General features: G+C 47.0%; 2 protein-coding genes across 5 annotated transcripts; both read left to right on the forward strand.

The window, feature by feature from the left end:
* The first annotated feature begins 997 nt into the window (after positions 1–997).
* On the forward strand, positions 998–4,758 carry tnni1b (troponin I type 1b (skeletal, slow)). Of its 4 annotated transcripts, none has more exons than XM_067227741.1 (8): positions 1,004–1,071; positions 2,291–2,354; positions 2,736–2,932; positions 3,185–3,316; positions 3,471–3,560; positions 3,715–3,891; positions 4,274–4,414; positions 4,633–4,758. In XM_067227741.1, the coding sequence occupies exons 3-7, from the start codon at positions 2,924–2,926 to the stop codon at positions 4,376–4,378; spliced, it is 513 nt and encodes a 170-aa protein (XP_067083842.1). In that variant the 5' UTR covers positions 1,004–1,071; positions 2,291–2,354; positions 2,736–2,923; the 3' UTR covers positions 4,379–4,414; positions 4,633–4,758. The 4 variants fall into 4 exon arrangements, with proteins under 4 accessions (XP_067083762.1, XP_067083842.1, XP_067083925.1 ...); XM_067227824.1 differs by having other exon boundaries at positions 4,274–4,411; XM_067227661.1 differs by having other exon boundaries at positions 998–1,071; positions 2,320–2,354; positions 4,274–4,758.
* Positions 4,759–8,310: 3,552 nt separating this feature from the next.
* On the forward strand, positions 8,311–16,225 carry LOC136943871 (troponin T, cardiac muscle isoforms-like). The gene is made up of 14 exons (XM_067237391.1): positions 8,311–8,326; positions 8,535–8,552; positions 10,214–10,273; positions 11,338–11,364; positions 12,619–12,645; positions 12,761–12,782; positions 12,879–12,942; positions 13,020–13,136; positions 13,484–13,561; positions 13,709–13,810; positions 13,966–14,078; positions 14,435–14,525; positions 14,878–14,918; positions 16,002–16,225. Exons 1-14 carry the CDS (start codon positions 8,311–8,313, stop codon positions 16,039–16,041), a joined length of 816 nt encoding a protein of 271 aa, XP_067093492.1. The 3' UTR covers positions 16,042–16,225.
* The last annotated feature ends 2,011 nt before the right edge of the window (positions 16,226–18,236 follow it).

Below are 18,236 nucleotides of genomic sequence, written 5' to 3' on the forward strand. Positions count from 1 at the left end.
GTATCTCTCCAGGAGCAGGGTTGGAGTGTAACCCTACAGGAGGGTATCTCTCCAGGAGCAGGGCTGGAGTGTAATCCTACAGGAGGGTATCTCTCCAGGAGCAGGGCTGGAGTGTAATCCTACAGGAGGGTATCTCTCCAGGAGCAGGGCTGGAGTGTAATCCTACAGGAGTGTATCTCTCCAGGAGCAGGGCTGGAGTGTAATCCTACAGGAGGGTATCTCTCCAGGAGCAGGGCTGGAGTGTAACCCTACAGGAGGGTATCTCTCCAGGAGCAGGGCTGGAGTGTAATCCTACAGGAGGGTATCTCTCCAGGAGCAGGGCTGGAGTGTAATCCTACAGGAGGGTATCTCTCCAGGAGCAGGGCTGGAGTGTAATCCTACAGGAGGGCATCTCTCCAGGAGCAAGATTGGTCAGCTCTGTTTTAGACTACCTTAAACTCTTTTCAGACACCAGCACAGAAACCAGACAGTCTGCAAGGCTGCCCTGGAAGACATCTACGTACATCTCCATGGAAATGAACAAGAGCATTCTCTTGGGCGCCTCTCCCTTCTACCTCACCTAGTCTAGAACCTTCCATCTCTGTCACTAAGCCTATTGGGTCCGAGGCTGGATATGTAAGGATACGTCTGGGCATACGTGAAGCCCTCTGTGACATTGCTTGTAAAAAGCTTCGTACAAATAACATTTGATTTGATACAATACTACAGCTGACCTAGTTACAAAGCAGAGCATCACCAGGCTGGCAGGCTGGTGTTGATCCGCTGCTGGCTGTGGCTCCTAGGGGGAGAGCTGCGGGTTCACAACCTGTCATCACCACGGGAACGCTACACAGAGGAGTCACTGGATAACAGAGGCCACTCCTTCGCTGTGTGTGTGTGTGTATGCGCGTGTTTGGTGAGAGTGAACAATGTGTGTTTGTGTAAGTGTGTTTGGTGGGAGGGACTGTGTGTGTATCTATATTAAGTCTCCCTGTGACACACAGGATGGACATTAAGAGGCAGAGTTAAATAGCCCAGTGCATTCCTCTCTACATCCCTCTGTCTCTCCATCCCCCAAACAACCAGACCACGGTAAGTTTTCTACTAGAACTTTCTGAGTACTCTCTGAAAAATTGTTGAATGTTTTTGTTTTGCCATAACTAGTTTCACTTTTGTCATTTTTTTTAAGTACAGGGGCATTGGGACAACAGTTTCGTATATCTACAGTTTTTAAGAAAGTCGGTTGCCTGAAATGAAGTACTGAAAGGTGTATGTAGCTACTGTAGATCCATACAGTAGTGTTTGCTGTGAAAGTCTGACACTGAAAGGGTTTAGTTGTGTGTTTGTAACTGTATTGTGACAGGCACTGCTGAAGGCACACAGTCGAATATGTTATTTTTCTTCTTTATGAACATTTATATAAGTTTCCATGTCGTGCGTAGTGTGTAGTTCTGTCCTGAAATGCATAACATCATTCTCTTTGAAGAAACTGACAGTGGGACTGTATATCATCCATCATTAAACATCCGATTAATTTCTTCATGGAGGGAGTAGCTACTGTCAGCACTGTGGGGCGACAGGGTTAATCATGCCAGCATACCTGTGTGTGTGTGTGTGTGTGTGCGTGTGTGTGTGTGTGTGTGCGTGTGTGTGTGTGTGTGTGTGTGTGTGTGTGTGCGAGACAGAACGAGAGAGTGTATGCGTATCACTCCCACTTGAGATAACACTGCAGCATTTGGCAAATACACAAATACCTCACCGTAAACAGCTGGACCAGGAACAATGCCTCTTAGGGGATTTTCAAGATAAAGTTCTTTAATTCATCACCAATCTATCCAGAAGTAGTCCGTGACCGTTTAACCCAGCGTTGCAGACGAAGCGCCAGCATGAGAGTGGGGAGAAACGGCTCTGAATCCCTGCTTAGCTGTCAGGAGAAACAAGGTTAGGTTGAAAGCCCTCTGTGACATGCTTGCTTGTAAAAAGGGCTATACAAATACATTTGATTTGATTTGAAAAGCACACAGGACCAGAGGAGCGGGTTGTGGGAATGAAGACTCTAAACTAAAGCATTTATTCCTTGTAGCTTGAATTGCGGCGAATAAATGGCTTGTACATTTTCTCTTTTCTTTCGTTTTATTTCCTAATATTTTACAATTCTCGGTTCAGCAGAAAAGAGAAGCAGAGGTTCTCGTTGCCAATTGTTGGGTCTCTGCGCCGGTGATGCCGGTTGCGCTATCGTTGCACTAGTACGCCTACGGAAATTTACTAATTGGCTTCTAATTATTTTGTTGTTGTTCGTTTTCTGTGCTAGTTTTGAGTTTCCACATTCCTGTCTTCCAGAGGGGAATCAGCACAGCCAAGATGCCAGAGCAGGGGTATGTACGGTTCCTGTTTCCACACCTGTTCATGAGCGGTTTCAGACAGCGCAGTGTCCCTCTATCTGTAGAATGAACATCCATAGCCTACATTGCATCTATATGTATATCTATAAAATATATATCCTAATAATATGGTTTTATCAATTATACATCTATATAAGGGTAGAATGTATGTATCTCTTAATGTATAATATGTAGGCCTATATCTACAGTAGAAACTGTATAGAATATAAAGAAAACAAATATATTTATCTATCTACTCTATAAAGGAAATCATATTGTATGTTGATGGAAGGTCATAAAACTATAACTATTGCATCCAAGAAGAAAAATATTAACCGTCATCATTTTGTCCCCATTTTAAATTCCTCCTTTTAGACCAGAGGTAAGATCTCACTGACAACACCCACTATTTCAACATTACAGAACACAATGCAAACCTATTCGATAACATTTATTCGATAATAAATGATGTAAACTGATGAATCAAACGTATGATTTGATAGTGATTGTGTGTTTGTTGTGTCACTCAGCGGAAGTCTAAGATCTCAGCCTCCAGGAAGCTGATGCTGAAGGTAGCTTGTGTGATTTGGGCTTTTGATGCGGTTGAACGTTAATTTCAAGTGCCGCTCTGAAATGCTTTACTCTACACTGATCTACTCTGCTCTCATCTAGTGAACTTCCATCTACTCTACGATGTGCTCTGCTCTTCTCTACTGTACTCTACACTGCTCCACTGTGGTGCAGTTCTCCCAGCAGTAACACCTCCATCTTACCTGCTCTCTTCTTGGCCATGCTGCCTGTGCTGTGGTGGTGTGCTGCTCCAGAGTCTGATGGTGGCCAGGGCCAAGGAGGACCTGGAGCAGGAGCAGGAGGAGAAGGAGAAGGAGAAGCAGAAGTACCTGGAGGAGAGAACTCCTCCTCTGGCGCTCAGTGGGATGTCCTCAGCAGAGCTCCAGGTAGACGCCTCGTCTCTTCCTGCGCTTCACCGTGAAGCGCAGGAAGAGTACGTCACCTGAGCCCAGGTGTGACCCCCAAGCCCAGGTGTGACCCCCAAGCCCAGGTGTGACCCCCAAGCCCAGGTGTGACCCCCTCGGCCCTGTGTCTCCTCAGGAGCTGTGTGCAGAGCTTCATGCCAAGGTGGACGTTGTGGACGAGGAACGCTACGACATCGAGGCCAAAGTCCTCCACAACTCCAGAGAGGTAGAACTGGCCTGTCAGGATTCCTCAGAAACTGAAATTCAGTTATAGCTTTTGATTTTGGTGTGCCACCCCAAGAGCTTCAGTGCCCCCTGTGGCCCCCCTCCCCCCTCTGGGGGTGCCACTGATATGCTCGTGTTCCTTCGTCCTCGTCCAGATTAAGGACCTGAACATCAAGGTTCTGGATCTGCGGGGGAAGTTCAAGAGGCCCAACCTCAGGAGGGTGAGGGTGTCAGCGGACGCCATCTTGCGCTCGCTCCTTGGCTCCAAACACAAGGTGTCCATGGACCTGAGGGCCAACCTCAAATCTGTCAAGAAGGAGGACACAGAGAAGGTGGGCCGGGCCCGAGGGAGGGAGGGAGGGAGGGAGGGAGGGAGGGAGGGAGGGAGGGAGGGAGGGAGGGAGGGAGGGAGGGAGGGAGGGAGGGAGGGAGGGAGGGAGGGAGGGAGGGAGGGAGGGAGGGAGGGAGGGAGGGAGGGAGGGATGTAAAGAAAGTGAGACAAGAGAAAGAAAAAGATATAATGAGAGATAGAGAAAGTAAAAGATACATATAGAAAGTTAAGAAGTTCTAAATCAAGCTAGTTACAACTGGGGTTGGAGCAAAAACCTACAGGAAGGCAGCTCTTCGGGAGCAGGGTTGGAGAGACTTGCTTTAGGGACAGGTCTTGATTAGGTGTACTGTCCCTTTAACCGTTGGTCTGCTGGGGGCTTGCAGGAGAAGACTGTGGAGGTGAGCGACTGGAGGAAGAATGTGGAGGCCATGTCGGGCATGGAGGGCAGGAAGAAGATGTTTGATGCAGCCAAAGGCCCCAACCAATAGACAGAAAGCATGCCACTGAGGAACCTGGGAAATGTAGTTGTTTTGTACTCACTTCATTAGTCTGCATGAAAATACAGAATATGTGTATGGTCCAATTGTTATTATCTTAAAAACTTTTTTGGTTATTCTCATTGAGATAAATCTCTTTCAAGAAAGACCCATAATTATTTAAACATTGAAAAGGCTTACTAGTACATACATGTAAAGTGCCTTTAAAGGAGTAGGGATTTAATCAATTCTCTTTTCATCCACAGAAAATGTCCACATTATATGGACCGGTTTTCTTTACTACTGGTTATGGACAATCACGTTATAAATTCTTACTTTTGTGTTGTTGTGTACCCGTTTTATACACCATTTTAATAAACAGTTTGTGTTGACCTCTGTGTTTTTAATAACGTTGAAGTATAAGCTATAGAGAAGAACTGGACGAATGTCACTGGTCATTGCTGCTAGCAGTTATAACCACCTTCCACTAGATGGCAGTGTTTCTTTAGTGCTACGTGCTGCTTGAGTACTGATCCTCCAACCAGAGATGGCAAAAGTACACACATCCTTCACTCAAGTACAGATACTCCTGATTGAAAATACTAAAAGTACTGACTACACGTTTTCACTCAAGTTAAAGTAAAGAAGTATGGGCTCTGACCCTTACGTAAAAAGTAGCCATTACTACTACCTGTTGGACCTCACATCTTATTAATACATGAATACACTATGCACTATTGATACTAATCCTGGCGAATCGCCAAGAATCTTTTATGAGACCGACAGTTTCGAACATCTCCCTCATGTATGGCCATGGATGATCAGGAATGTCTCTCTTCTCAGTCATGTCGACATCGCTAACTCATTCTCATCAATAACGTTTTTTCGAAAATCTTTTTTAAACCTGATGAAATCTTTTTATCAGGAAACATACAACTCCGTTTCTTTTTACTGATGGATTTATTCCTTTCCGTGAATAAAACACACCATCGAACTGTAAATATAGGCTATCACTATATGTAGAATTAGCATGTGTCATATTAATTTACAAACATACACTGTACCATAAATACAAGCAACAAACATAGGCTACGTAACAACGAACATTAGGGTAGGGTTAGAACATACCCTAACGAACATACCCCGCTGGCTGCACACACAAAGTGGGGATGAGTCCACTTGAACGACTTAAAACAACAGTACAAACCCAACACTTTTAGCAGAGTAGGCTACAAACGCATAACACTTTAACACTAATGATTCAACCCTCTCACCTGGTGATGTGTTGCATTTTCATAAGTCCCTAGTGAACCCAATTCCTGCCTACAGCACGGGACTAGACCCACATACATATACAAACAATACACAAACATCTCAAAACGCAATAAGTCAAATATATTTGACAAATAAAATTCAATAATACATGTTCTCATGGAAGCTAAAACGAGTGTTCCTGCGTCTCTTTATGATCCCCTCATCTTTGCTGTTGAAACCAAAATACTAACCAAGGGGGACGTTGCCTCACAATACTTTTTCAACCTTTCAAAACCTGTTTTTCGAAACTTTTTGGGGAAATATATTTTTTCCAGCTTTCAAAACCTCTTTTTCGTTCATTTTTTTTTTCAACCTTTCAAAAATATGTTTTCAACCTTTTGAATAATAGTGAAGTAAAGTACTGATATAGATTTTTCTGGTAAGTACAGTAACAAAGTATTTATACTTCGTTATTTTCCATCTCTGACTGTAGCCTACTTGTGCTTATTTTGTACTTGTCTTACCTGGCAACTGAAACTGCCGATGGGATTGTCTCATTTATACAGAACTAGTAACACATGGGTTGATGCACCCGTGTTTTCTTTGTATTCAACTTCAAATAATGCTCATCTCAACCTCACTATCCCTGTGCTCAAACAACCCCAGGCCTCAACATGAGACAGCCCAAACTAACAAAGGTCAGAAGCTATTCACACACACTCACATACATCCTGCCCAAACACGCACACACACACACATCCTGCCAAAACACACACATACACAGTATTAGAAAACACCCATAGACCACAACAATACACTGTGAATAACTGCAGCAACATGAGTACCTGAAAATAGTCAGTGAAAGCCTCTGGTATGTGTCAGGGGAAAGGAGGTGTGTGTGTGTGCGTGTGTGTGTGTGCGTGTGTGTGTGTGTGTGTGTGTCGGTAGAGAATGCTGGGGTTTATTAAAAGACTTGGCGAGGAGATGGAGTGTCGGTAGTAAGGGTGAAAGAGAGTGAGGGTGAGAGAGTGAGGGTGAAAGAGAGTGAGGGTGAAAGAGAGTGAGAGAGTGAGGGTGAAAGACAGTGAGGGTGAGAGAGTGAGGGTGAAAGAGAGTGAGAGAGTGAGGGTGAAAGAGAGTGAGGGTGAGAGAGTGAGGGTGAAAGAGAGTGAGAGAGTGAGGGTGAAAGAGAGTGAGGGTGAGAGAGTGAGGGTGAAAGAGAGTGAGGGTGAAAGAGAGTGAGGGTGAAAGAGAATGAGGGTGAGAGAGTGAAAGAGAGTGAGGGTGAAAGAGTGAGGGTGAAAGAGAGTGAAGGGAAAGAGAGTGAGGGTGAGAGAGTGAGGGTGAAAGAGAGTGAGGGTGAAAGAGAGTGAGGGTGAAAGAGAGTGAGGGTGAGAGAGTGAGGGTGAGAGAGTGAGGGTGAAAGAGAGTGAGAGAGTGAGGGTGAAAGACAGTGAGGTGAGAGAGTGAGGGTGAAAGAGAGTGAGAGAGTGAGGGTGAAAGAGAGTGAGGGTGAGAGAGTGAGGGTGAAAGAGAGTGAGAGAGTGAGGGTGAAAGAGAGTGAGGGTGAGAGAGTGAGGGTGAAAGAGAGTGAGGGTGAAAGAGAGTGAGGGTGAAAGAGAATGAGGGTGAGAGAGTGAAAGAGAGTGAGGGTGAAAGAGTGAGGGTGAAAGAGAGTGAGGGGAAAGAGAGTGAGGGTGAGAGAGTGAGGGTGAAAGAGAGTGAGGGTGAAAGAGAGTGAGGGTGAAAGAGAGTGAGGGTGAGAGAGTGAGGGTGAAAGAGAGTGAGGGTGAAAGAGTGAGGGTGAAAGAGTGAGGGTGAAAGAGAGTGAGGTTGAGAGAATGAGAGAAAAGTATCAGGGAGTTGCAACTCGTTGCTTCCACTTGGTCTGTCAAACCTCAGGCCTGGTTCAGGACAGTTCCTACACAGCTGGGCCTTCAAACTTTCGCATGTATAAATAGACAACACAAGAGTCCATGTAAAACCGTTGTTTATCCATGGTTCTGGCCCTGGGGTTGGCTGGCCTCGGGTGCCAGGGATGTGCCCACTCGTGTCACATGATCACGTCAGGGTTTAAAAGCTTACGGCGCTGACTGAGAGAGAGCAGCATACGTTTATCATACAGTCGACATCCCGAACCATCACTACGCACCTCTGGGTGAGTCTTCGCATGACCTGGAAACTGTTTAGTGTATCGATCGTGCTTCAGTGTATCGATCGTGCTTCAGTGTATCGATCGTGCTTCAGTGTATCGATCGTGCTTCAGTGTATCGATCGTGCTTCAGTGTTGCTTCTCGGCCTTGTTGTGTCCTGTATGTATCGCGCCACCTTGAAAGGTGTAGTGGTGATTGTGTCACTGTTCAATGACAAAGTGCATCATAGATATTGTTAAATCACAGTGAATGTAACTTTCATAATCCTTCATGCAGGAGGGCTTTAAACATGTCCGACACAGAGGAAGTTGAATATCAGTGAGTGAAATTAAAATGTATATTTTCAAATAATTTAAAGATAAAACTAACGATGTACAGTTCCAATATAGCAGACTATTGTTTAAAACAAGTAATTTTGTTTTTCTTTACCCTGTCACTTTTTCAGGGAGAATGAAAGTAAGTCTTTGCACAACTTCTTCTACTGGGTGAATAATAATACACAGGTGTGTCCTGGGGTAGTGTGGAGGTCCAGGCAAGATGCCTTGTTCTCATGGTGTGTTGGACTCTCATCTTAAACTAGGATTAAGAATAATCAAAGCCTAACTAAAACTCAAATCGCATATGTAAATACATACAATATGTCCTGGTGATATATGTTGTATGTGTACTGTGTGTGGCTGACACAGTTGTAAGCGCTCGTGTTGAAAGTGTTCATGTATACTGGTGGCTAACTGTCTCCTCTCTGGGTGTGCCCTGTGAAGGAGACGACGATATTGTGGGTATGTATTACAAACAATATCTCAGCATGTAATTCTTCATCTAAAATTATAATATGTTAAGAAAAAAATCAAAAGTCAATCTTGAGGCATTCTCCAGTTCCTCTTTTGGAGGAGTATAACCCGCTTGTTGCCGGGGTGATGGGATGTTGCACAGACAGAAGTAGAGAGCGCAAGTTTTAATTGATTTTGTTCAATCCTGCACCTCTGAGATCTGTTGATCTGGTCTGCCTCTGGGTCATCAGCTTCCTGGCTAACCAGCTTCCTGGCTAACCCCTCTGGTAGCTCCACCACAACACAGGCCTGGTTTCCTCCCCTGCCAGCTGGGTCACCTGGCCTCCCCAGCCTCTCTTTCTGTTCCTCCATCTCCTCTGTTGGTCCCTTTCCTCCATCACTGTCTCTCCTCTTTCTGTCTCCTCTCCCTTCTCTGTCCCGCCTCTTTTCTCTCTCCCTCCTTTATCCTTAGTCTCCCCTCTCTCATTACCCTCCCTTTCCTCTCCCTTCTCTCCTGTTACCCTCTCTCTCTATTCCCTTTCTATTTTCACTTTCGCCTCCCTCCTGTGTGTCTCTACTGTGTCTCTAGAGGGGGGCCCAGGTCCCCACCACAGACAAAGGGCCCACTGTCTCTATTTCTGTCCCTTCCTGTGGCTCTTCTACTGGGCCAGGACAGAGCCCCCTGCCCCTCGCTGCCCAGCACCTGCCCCCCTCCACAGAGGCAGGGGTATTAGAGAGCCACACTGTTAGCGATGTAGGTCAGGTTGATCTGAGAAGAGGACCTTGCGGGCAGGCTGCTGTTAGCACAATGCCCCCTTTGCCTTTTTGTGCCAATTAAAAGTGTTGGAGGCGAGGTGTGTGTTACCAGCGAAGCAAGGACTGGAGTTGAGTTACCAGGGAGCTTGTGGTGTCTGTAGCATGACAGTGTAGTTACCAGGGAGCTTGTGGTGTCTGTAACCTGACAGTGTAGTTACCAGGGAGCTTGTGGTGTCTGTAACCTGACAGTGTAGTTACCAGGAAGCTTGTGGTGTCTGTAGCCTGACAGTGTAGTTACCAGGGAGCTTGTGGTGTCTGTAACCTGACAGTGTAGTTACCAGGGAGCTTGTGGTGTCTGTAGCCTGACAGTTTAGTTACCAGGGAGCTTGTGGTGTCTGTAACCTGACAGTCTAGTTACCAGGAAGCTTGTGGTGTCTGTAGCCTGACAGTCTAGTTACCAGGGAGCTTGTGGTGTCTGGAACCTGACAGAAAATGCAATTTAAGATATGGTGATTGTGTGATTCTGGTACTGGGATTGATACAATTCAGTGGTTAGGGTGTTAGACTGCACATCAAGTGGTTGCAGGTTTGAATCCCCCCAACTCTGGTTTTGGATAAAAGCCTTTGTTAGATATCTGATTATAGAACACTTAAAATGTGGTTTAAAACCTCGTCTGTGTGGATCTGGGCAACTCGATTATAAAGCTGAGCAAGGATGACTCAGAGGAGGAACAAACCAACCGATCAAGACAAAGCATCGGTTTCTGACCAGATAATAGAATGCTGACTAGACTGACTTAGTTTTTTTTAATTGATGCTGTTAAATCAGCGAGTGCATTGGTTTGAAACGTTGCCATCATGACCAACTCATGATGGCTCACTGACTGCTTACCTTGGGTACTTGTACTGCACAGATGAGGAGGAGGAGGAGTTGAAGGGAGTGACAGAGGAGGAGCAGGAGGAGGAGGAGGAAGGTAGTACTGGTGCTGAAACTCGTGTTGGCACACGAGTGTCGGTTTCATTATACATGTTACATACCCCCGCCCCACCCACACACTTTGAATTAAGAAAATCTTATTATTGACCAGAGGCCTGTTCCATAAAGCGAGTTTACCGAATAAGCCAGGCTTATGTCAGTTAGTCTGACTCATTTCTAGTTCATTCGGTTCCATAAATCCAGCTCAAAGTAAAGGTCTATAAAAAAGGACCTCGACCTACGTAGCCTATCGTTCACGTCAATATGGCGTGTCGTTTTATTTTGATGAAGCGGTGGATGACAGCTGTCATAGAACACAGCTTAAAGGGAAGGTTCTTTCTGGAAGAAGTCACGTGGTCATGTGCATTGCTTTTGCCGTGGTGGATTGTATGATCCATGTTTTACCTCTCGGGCTGCTTAAGAAGAATAGGGTGCACCCGCAATTATCTTCATTTCTTGAATCTGACTTGGATTAGTAGGAGTATGTGAACTAGAATAGGCCTCTATGGAACCGCTTTAGCCCCAACTGACTTAATAGGTTAATTCAAGTCAGGTTTGAGATTTTAAGTCTGATCCACAGTTAATACTACCCCTCCCACATTTACAAACAAACATCGGCACGTGTCTGCATGCCGGCATGCCCTCACAGAGACATTCTCAGAACCGATCTTAACAAACCCGCCTCTCGCCGCCTGCCTGGTCGCCATCACGACAGCCGCTACGCCTCGTGTTGACGAGCTGAAGCCCCTTAACCAGCAGCTGTGCTATGAACACCCAGCTTCTCTCCGGGAGCATCTGAGGCAGGAGAAGCCCCAGGAACACGCTCCCTCCACGGCCCACTCTCCCCTCTCGGACAGATCAGATCACGCACACAAGACAACAACCTCATCTCTGTGTTCACTCCTGGAGGAATTTCAAAGCTTTCAACATAGTTATGCGAGAATTGTTATCTGTATGTTTTGGTTTTTAGCATGAACCCAGCTTATCCTCGGGTGACAGAGAGGGGAGGTAGATGGATGGTGGCGATGTGGGTGAGTCACTAATGGGCGTGTCTCTCTCTAGGGTCTCTGGAGGAATCGCACCCTGCAGGTATGACCACACCTGGTAACAGACCACTCCCTTCTTGAACCACGTCTTATCAAAACAATCTAAAGCCCTCAGGCTTAGGATGGTCCCTGCAGAACATGACCTGGGGATTAAACAGTGTTGTCTGTTCACACTGACAACATCTGTTCACATGCTAGACATTTTCCATGTCTCAGAAACTTTTCTTTGTTTTTAGAAAAAAAAAAGTATGTTGTCCCTGTGGAGTATAGATTTGATAATCAGCCTTAACATTGAGGCTACATTAACTACCGATAAACTCCATAGGACTACCTGTAGAAGAGATTGTGTGTGTGTGGGGAGAGAAAGTTTGTTTTGTGTGTGTGTGTGACTCTGCTGGAGCTGAGCAGAGTGTGTGTGAGGGAGAGTGAGTGTGTGAGTGTGTGTGGGGGGTGAGTGTGTGTGGGGAGAGTGAGTGTGTGTGTAGGGGGGGGGGGAGTGAGTGTGTGTGTGTGTGGGGGGGGGAGAGAGTGAGTGTGTGTGTGTGTGTGGGGGGGAGAGTGAGTGTGTGTGTGGGGAAGAGAGTGAGTGTGTGTGTGGGGGAGAGTGAGTGTGTGTGTGGGGGGGGAGTATGTGTGGGGAGAGTGAGTGTGTGTGTGTGGGGAAAGAGTGAGTGTGTGTGTGGGGGGGGCTGGGCAGAGCAGGTCATCTCGTATGGATCAGCCAGGTCACAGGCCTCTCTCTAAACTGGTTTAGCTGCGTCTCTCTGGGCTTATCACAGCTCTATTTCAGACTCCCCTCTCTGCACCTTCTGGAACGGCTGAGGGTGTTGATGTCCTGACCGGTCTCTTGTCTGTACTGACCTGTCTCTCTCTCTACTGTCTCCTGTCTCTCTCTCTACTGTCTCCTGTCTCTCTCTCTACTGTCTCCTGTCTCTCTCTCTCCTGTCTCTCTCTCTACTGTCTCCTCTCTCTCTTTACTGTCTCCTGTCTCTCTCTCTACTGTCTCCTGTCTCTCTCTCTACTGTCTCCTGTCTCTCTTTCTACTGTCTCCTGTCTCTCTCTCTACTGTCTCCTCTCTCTCTCTCTCTACTGTCTCTCTCTCTACTGTCTCCTGTCTCTCTCTCTACTGTCTCCTGTCTCTCTCTACTGTCTCCTGTCTCTCTCTCTACTGTCTCCTGTCTCTCTCTCTACTGTCTCCTGTCTCTCTCTACTGTCTCCTGTCTCTCTCTCTACTGTCTCCTGTCTCTCTCTACTGTCTCCTATCTCTCTCTCTCCTGTCTCCTGTCTCTCTCATCAGATGCTGGGGAGGGGCTGGAGGAAGGAGGTAGGGAGGGGATGGTCACGCTTCTTACTGCGGGGTGTGTGTGTGTGTGAGACTTTGTGATAGGTCAAATGACAATGCATTTCTGTGACCTCCCTCTTCCATCATCACTGTCAAGAGGATGCAAAGCCCAAAGCAAAGTGAGGACAGGAAATCTCTTGAAAACGTTGAACCTTTAAAGAAAGAAGCTGTGTGAGTCCGAGGTGAACCCGTGTGTGTGTGTGCGTGTTGCCCAGACCAGGGTTCATCCAGGGTCTGGTTCCACCCAAGATCCCAGATGGAGATAAAGTGGACTTTGATGTGAGTCTGTGTTCCTCACAACTTCTTAGCGGACAGAGGTCGTCTCCTCCATGGCTGACCCTCCCCTCCCCCTGCAGGACATCCATCGTAAGCGGATGGAGAAGGATCTGACGGAGCTGCAGACTCTGATCGAGGCTCACTTCGAGAGCAGGAAGAAGGAGGAAGAGGAGCTCATCAGCCTCACCGACCGCATCGTAAGAACCCACGCTGAAGCTTAGTGGTTAGAGCATTTCACTGCAGGTCAAGATGTTGCAGGTTCAAATGAAATACAAGCGTGAGAATCTCCTATGTTCAGATTGTTCCACCTCATGCTGGTCCATGTGTCCTAGGAAGCTACTTCTAAACATATCATTTAACTGCGATACGATAACACAACATCTAGTCAAACACCTTGTTTATGTGATGAAACTGAGCGCGCCTAAGCGCCAGGCCTCGAGCAGTGGAACACTGAGATTAGCCACCTGCTGTCATATGAGCAGGGGGGCTGGTTTTGACGGGGGGCTGCCTGGGGGGGTAATCCCGCCGTGTCTCTCTGCTCCAGGACAAGCGGCGCTCAGAGAGAGCCGAGCAGGTGAGGATCAGGACCGAGAGAGAGAGGGAGAGACAAAACAAGCTGGCGGTGAGTAACGCAGAGGTCAGAGGTCATGGGGGAGGAGGTCGAGGAAGGAGGAAGAGAACTAGGGGGGAGGAGGAGAAGGACTGGTGGAGGAAGAGGAGGAGAAGGGGGGAGGAGGAGGGTGTAACGGCTGTCGTTGCGTCTCCCCAGGAGGAGAAGGCGAGGAAAGAGGATGAGGAAGCGAAGAAGAAAGCTGAAGATGATGCCAAGAAGAAGAAAGTTCTGACCAGCCTGAACTTCTCTGGGTACAAGGTGACTACGACCTCATGACCTGGCTGTGGACACACCCTCACACACTGTTCCTCTCTCACCCTCACACATCCTCATCCTCTCTCTCACACACACACACACACCTCTCATCCTACATAATGCTGCTCTGTAGCTAACAGCGTGTCCTCCAACTCCAGACTGAGAAGAAGGGAGGGATGAAAAAACAGACCGAGCGAGAGAAGAAGAGAAAGATTCTGAGTGATCGACGAAAGGAGTTGCATGTCGATCACCTGAAGGAGGACAAGCTCAGGTGAGGTTACACTACATCAGTTACTCAACAACTTTTTTCTCTTAATTTCATGCTGCGACTACTGGGTCAGTCAGCAGCATGGTTGCAGCTATCATTTACACATTTAGTAATTTAACAGACGCTCTTATCCAGAGCGACTTACAGTAAGTACAGGGACATTACCCCCGAGGCAAGCAGGGTGAAGTGCCTTGCCCAAGGACACAACGTCATTTGCATGGCCGGGAATCGAACCGGCAACCTTCTGATTAGTAGCCCGATTCCAGAACCACTCAGCCATCTGACTCCCTATCATGAATTTACTTGTTTCCATCTCTCTCTCCTTTCATCCTTTGTCCTCCTCCTCCTGCCGTGAGCAGAGAGAAGGCCGGGGATCTGTGGCAGTGGATCCATCAACTTGAAGCAGAGAAATTTGAACTTCAGTACCAGCACACTCGTCAGAAATATGAAGTGAGCCACTGCCTGAACTCTCTCTTTGTACCTTTGCTTCATGTACACGCTTATCTGGCCATCTCAAAAAACACATTCTGTAGGACGAGAAAGAGAAAGAATTCAAGGACCGAGGCCAAGGTATTCATAAACAGCGGCCAGTTGTAAGTGATAAGAGATTGACTAGATTAGATTTAAAGAACACTTCTGAAGGAAATAAAAACTAAAAGTACATGAGGTTGCTTACCGATGCAGTGGAAACATTGGAAACATGTATAGATGGATGGATGTGATTTAACAGTCAGATTTGACACCTTCACACGGTACCTAGGGGTACCTGTGACTGCAGCTGTCATTCTCTCTCCTTCACCAGGTCACTGTGTTGAGAAATCGAGTGAGCGATCATCAAAAGAAGTGAGTATTATCTCTAACTCATACACCTCCCTTCTCTCTCTCACAAACACACACACCCTCTCTCTCACACACACACACTCACATGCAAAGACGCACACAGAAACATCAACACACCCACTCATGCACACACACACACACACCAACACGTGCACACCCATACCAGAACAATCTTAATCTAATCACCGGACTACACTACAGATTGATGATTGACGACAGAGGTACAGCAGTAGTGTGAATGCTGGCCTCCTTCCAGAGGTGATCCAGGCATGGTGACCCCCCTGGTCAGGCTGGTAAGACCAGCCCAGCGAGGAGCCTCATCTTGGGCCTCATCTGGCGTGCGGGACACTCTTGAGCTCCGCCCCTCTCCGTTTGAAGTGTCCCCCCTAACAGCTGCCTGCCGTTCCTGTGGAGGCCAGGGGGACGGGGGCTGGGGACGGGCAGGGGGGCTGGGGGGGGTTCAGGGGGGGGGGGGCAGAAAAGGTGGGGGGCTGGGGGGCCAGGGATCCATTGCTAACCCCAGAAGCCTGGAGGGATTGGAAGTACAAAGGGACGGGATTATAGAACGATGTCTCAGTCACCTGGACAACAACTGTGTCCCACACACACACACACACACACACACACACACACACACAATAGGTGAGGGACCCCAAACCCCAAAACTGGGTGTGATGTCATCGCCACTAAAATCTCCTGGATGCTGACAGTGAGAAGTTGGGCTGGATGTGTCCCAGTGTGGCCTTGTGTCTCTGAGGGGGGTGTCTTGTCCGGATCCCGGCGCTAAGACAGCAGATCACTCACCACAGTCCACACATACACATGGCTATGGACTGGCTTTCAGCCTGTCAATCCTGGCTAATCCCTCAACGATTGACAGCTTTCAGCAGCTTTTATTGGCTGGTTGTCCCTCAGGGACAGAGTGTTCTGCTGAGTTAACAGGCTCCAGGCTGCCTGCCCAGGGGAACACAGTGAGTCACACACATCCTGCTTTCTTGTCAGGAGTTCAAGTTAAGCAGGTCAGGATGGAGAGTGTGTGTATGGTGAGTCTCACCTCGCCTCCTCTCCCCTCCTCTCCCCTCTCAGCACCAAGGGCAGCAGAAGCAAGAGAGGTTTGAGGAAGTAGACATGTTCATCCTGGACCTGGGCCTGGGTCTGGGCCTGGGCCTGGACCTGGGCCTGGGTCTGGGTCTGGGCAGACCACCTCTTTCCAGAAGACCACTCATCTGCAGCGCCTTCAACAGACATGTACCTGACTGACAAATGGAATGTTTTTCTAAGGGAAAATTAAGGAAGTACTTAAGCCTTAGACCCACTTATCTTTGTTATTAAAACAATTGATAAAAGTATTTTTGTTTTGTGTATTTATTCATAATCATGAATCAGGAGTTTGAAGCAGTTGATTGCAGGTACTTACTTGAACTCATTATTCTTATTAGTTCTTCAGCCACGGACACTTTGGATAAGAAATGAGTCAAATGTAGAGTGGTGCTTTGATCTATAAGTAACAACTCAGGTCCTCTCAGATTGTTGGTGCTACTGAACTTGACTCACAGGCTATTTAAATGAAGGATCACAGAGAATGTTAACTCAAAGGGTTTAAGAACAACATTTAAAGAAGTACAAAAGCCTGTTCATGCCTTTAACTGCTGCTAATAGCATATCTTAATCCCGGGTGTGGCCCTACAGCAGATGGTGGAGTAATCTCCCAGAGAAACACAACACTATCTGGGAGCCCAGGTCACGACCTACTGTAGCAGGACCTGGAAAGCTACCGCATGCAAAATGTAAACAAACTACAGTGTACCATTTCTGGGGCAGTTTATTTAAGTACGTCTCCAACAACCATCATCTGCAGATGACGTAGTTGTGGTGTTTCTGGCAACTATCAAATCGGCAGAAATCTTCTCTCAGTATGCCTGCGCCATTAATTGTATATAGCGGGACAAGTTATTCCTTCTCAGCGTGAGAAATGGTTGAAATGCGTGACAAATACAAGGTGTTGCGTGACAGCGTGAGAGATGTTTGAAATGCGTGATTGTCATGGGCGTTTCTATGAGCAATTTGATTTGATGCTGTGCCAGGGGAGTAGGTTTCTTCTCAGATGTGGGTGGGAACGATATTTTTTATAACTGAGGATGCAGCCGTTTAAGTGAGTGGGACATGTCCTACCCATGGATGATGGAACATATATTAGGTGACCGTTTTCATAATCGATTTGTCCCACCAGGATACTAGCTGAGAAACAGCGTCAGCGGGTAGAACAAAACCAAAGAGGTATTCAGCTAACTGGCTGGTAGCTAAATATTGTAGAGCTAGCTTACATTTAACAGACACTCTTATCCAGAGCGACTTCCAGTAAGTACAAGCAAGTAGGGTGAGGTGCCTTGCCCAAGGACACAACGTCAGTTGGCATGACCGGGAATCGAACTGGCAACATCGGATTACTAGCCCGATTCCCTCACCGCTCCTCCACCTGACTAGCTATCGTCGATCCACATTTTAGCCAAATCAAACCGCAACGTTTGCAGAACACAAGCAAAGCACGGCTCTGGAGAACTAACAGGTTAGCAGCTAGGCTAGTGCACATGCTTGCTGGCAAGCACAAACATTTTCAAAAGTTTCTATCTTGCCTAGCTGTGTTAGCCACAGCACCGAAGTACCTACTGACCTGAGGCCGGCTGTAGTCGTGGTCCTTCGCCGCATTCGGGTCCCACTTCTAACCATAAAGTCCACAAGATCACAAGTTGTGGTCCACAATATCGTGTTTCTGCATGGACGCCACAGAACCAGACTTGTACTGCAGGCATGTTGTTAACGACACAAGCGCCGAGTTGTGACGTTTGCGACTGTGGCTAGCAAGCTAGCGTTGCCTTTTGCCACACATTTGAAATATTTCCTAAACCAGGCAACGGAATCTTCCAAAGTTACAGAAACTCTTTCGGAAACGACATGTCTACGTACTGCAAAAACTGACGAGTTATTGCGTCTTTAATTATAATAATATTAAAAGGCCTAAACACAGACTTTTTGGGGGGAGTCTCCCGCATTTTAGTAGCGGCCGCAAATTGTGCAATATCCCGGGGAAAAAAATTATTATATTTATATAATACATATATATATATATATTTAGATTGCGCGAGAGTTCAATTGTTATTTGTAATGATAGACAGTGGCTGTTTATCAATCCGAAGAACGCTAAGAACATACTTGCGTTCTTGAGAAGAACGTTCTTCCAGCGTCTGACCGCAAGGACGGAGAACGATTTGAGATGCGTGTTCTTGCAATGACTTCTGGGAAATCAGATGCGTTCTCGCTGAC

This window comes from Osmerus mordax, chromosome 1 (genome assembly GCF_038355195.1).
Source record: "Osmerus mordax isolate fOsmMor3 chromosome 1, fOsmMor3.pri, whole genome shotgun sequence".
NCBI lineage: Eukaryota > Metazoa > Chordata > Actinopteri > Osmeriformes > Osmeridae > Osmerus > Osmerus mordax.

Bases quoted from the DNA above. Each gene is read 5' to 3' on its own strand.
- tnni1b (XM_067227661.1), top strand. The intron at 3,561-3,714 runs GTAGAACTGGCC...GTCCTCGTCCAG, and splicing joins TCCTCCACAACTCCAGAGAG to ATTAAGGACCTGAACATCAA. The intron at 3,892-4,273 runs GTGGGCCGGGCC...GGGGGCTTGCAG, and splicing joins AGAAGGAGGACACAGAGAAG to GAGAAGACTGTGGAGGTGAG.
- LOC136943871 (XM_067237391.1), top strand. The intron at 10,274-11,337 runs GTAGTACTGGTG...GTCTCTCTCTAG, and splicing joins GCAGGAGGAGGAGGAGGAAG to GGTCTCTGGAGGAATCGCAC. The intron at 14,526-14,877 runs GTGAGCCACTGC...CTCCTTCACCAG, and splicing joins ACACTCGTCAGAAATATGAA to GTCACTGTGTTGAGAAATCG.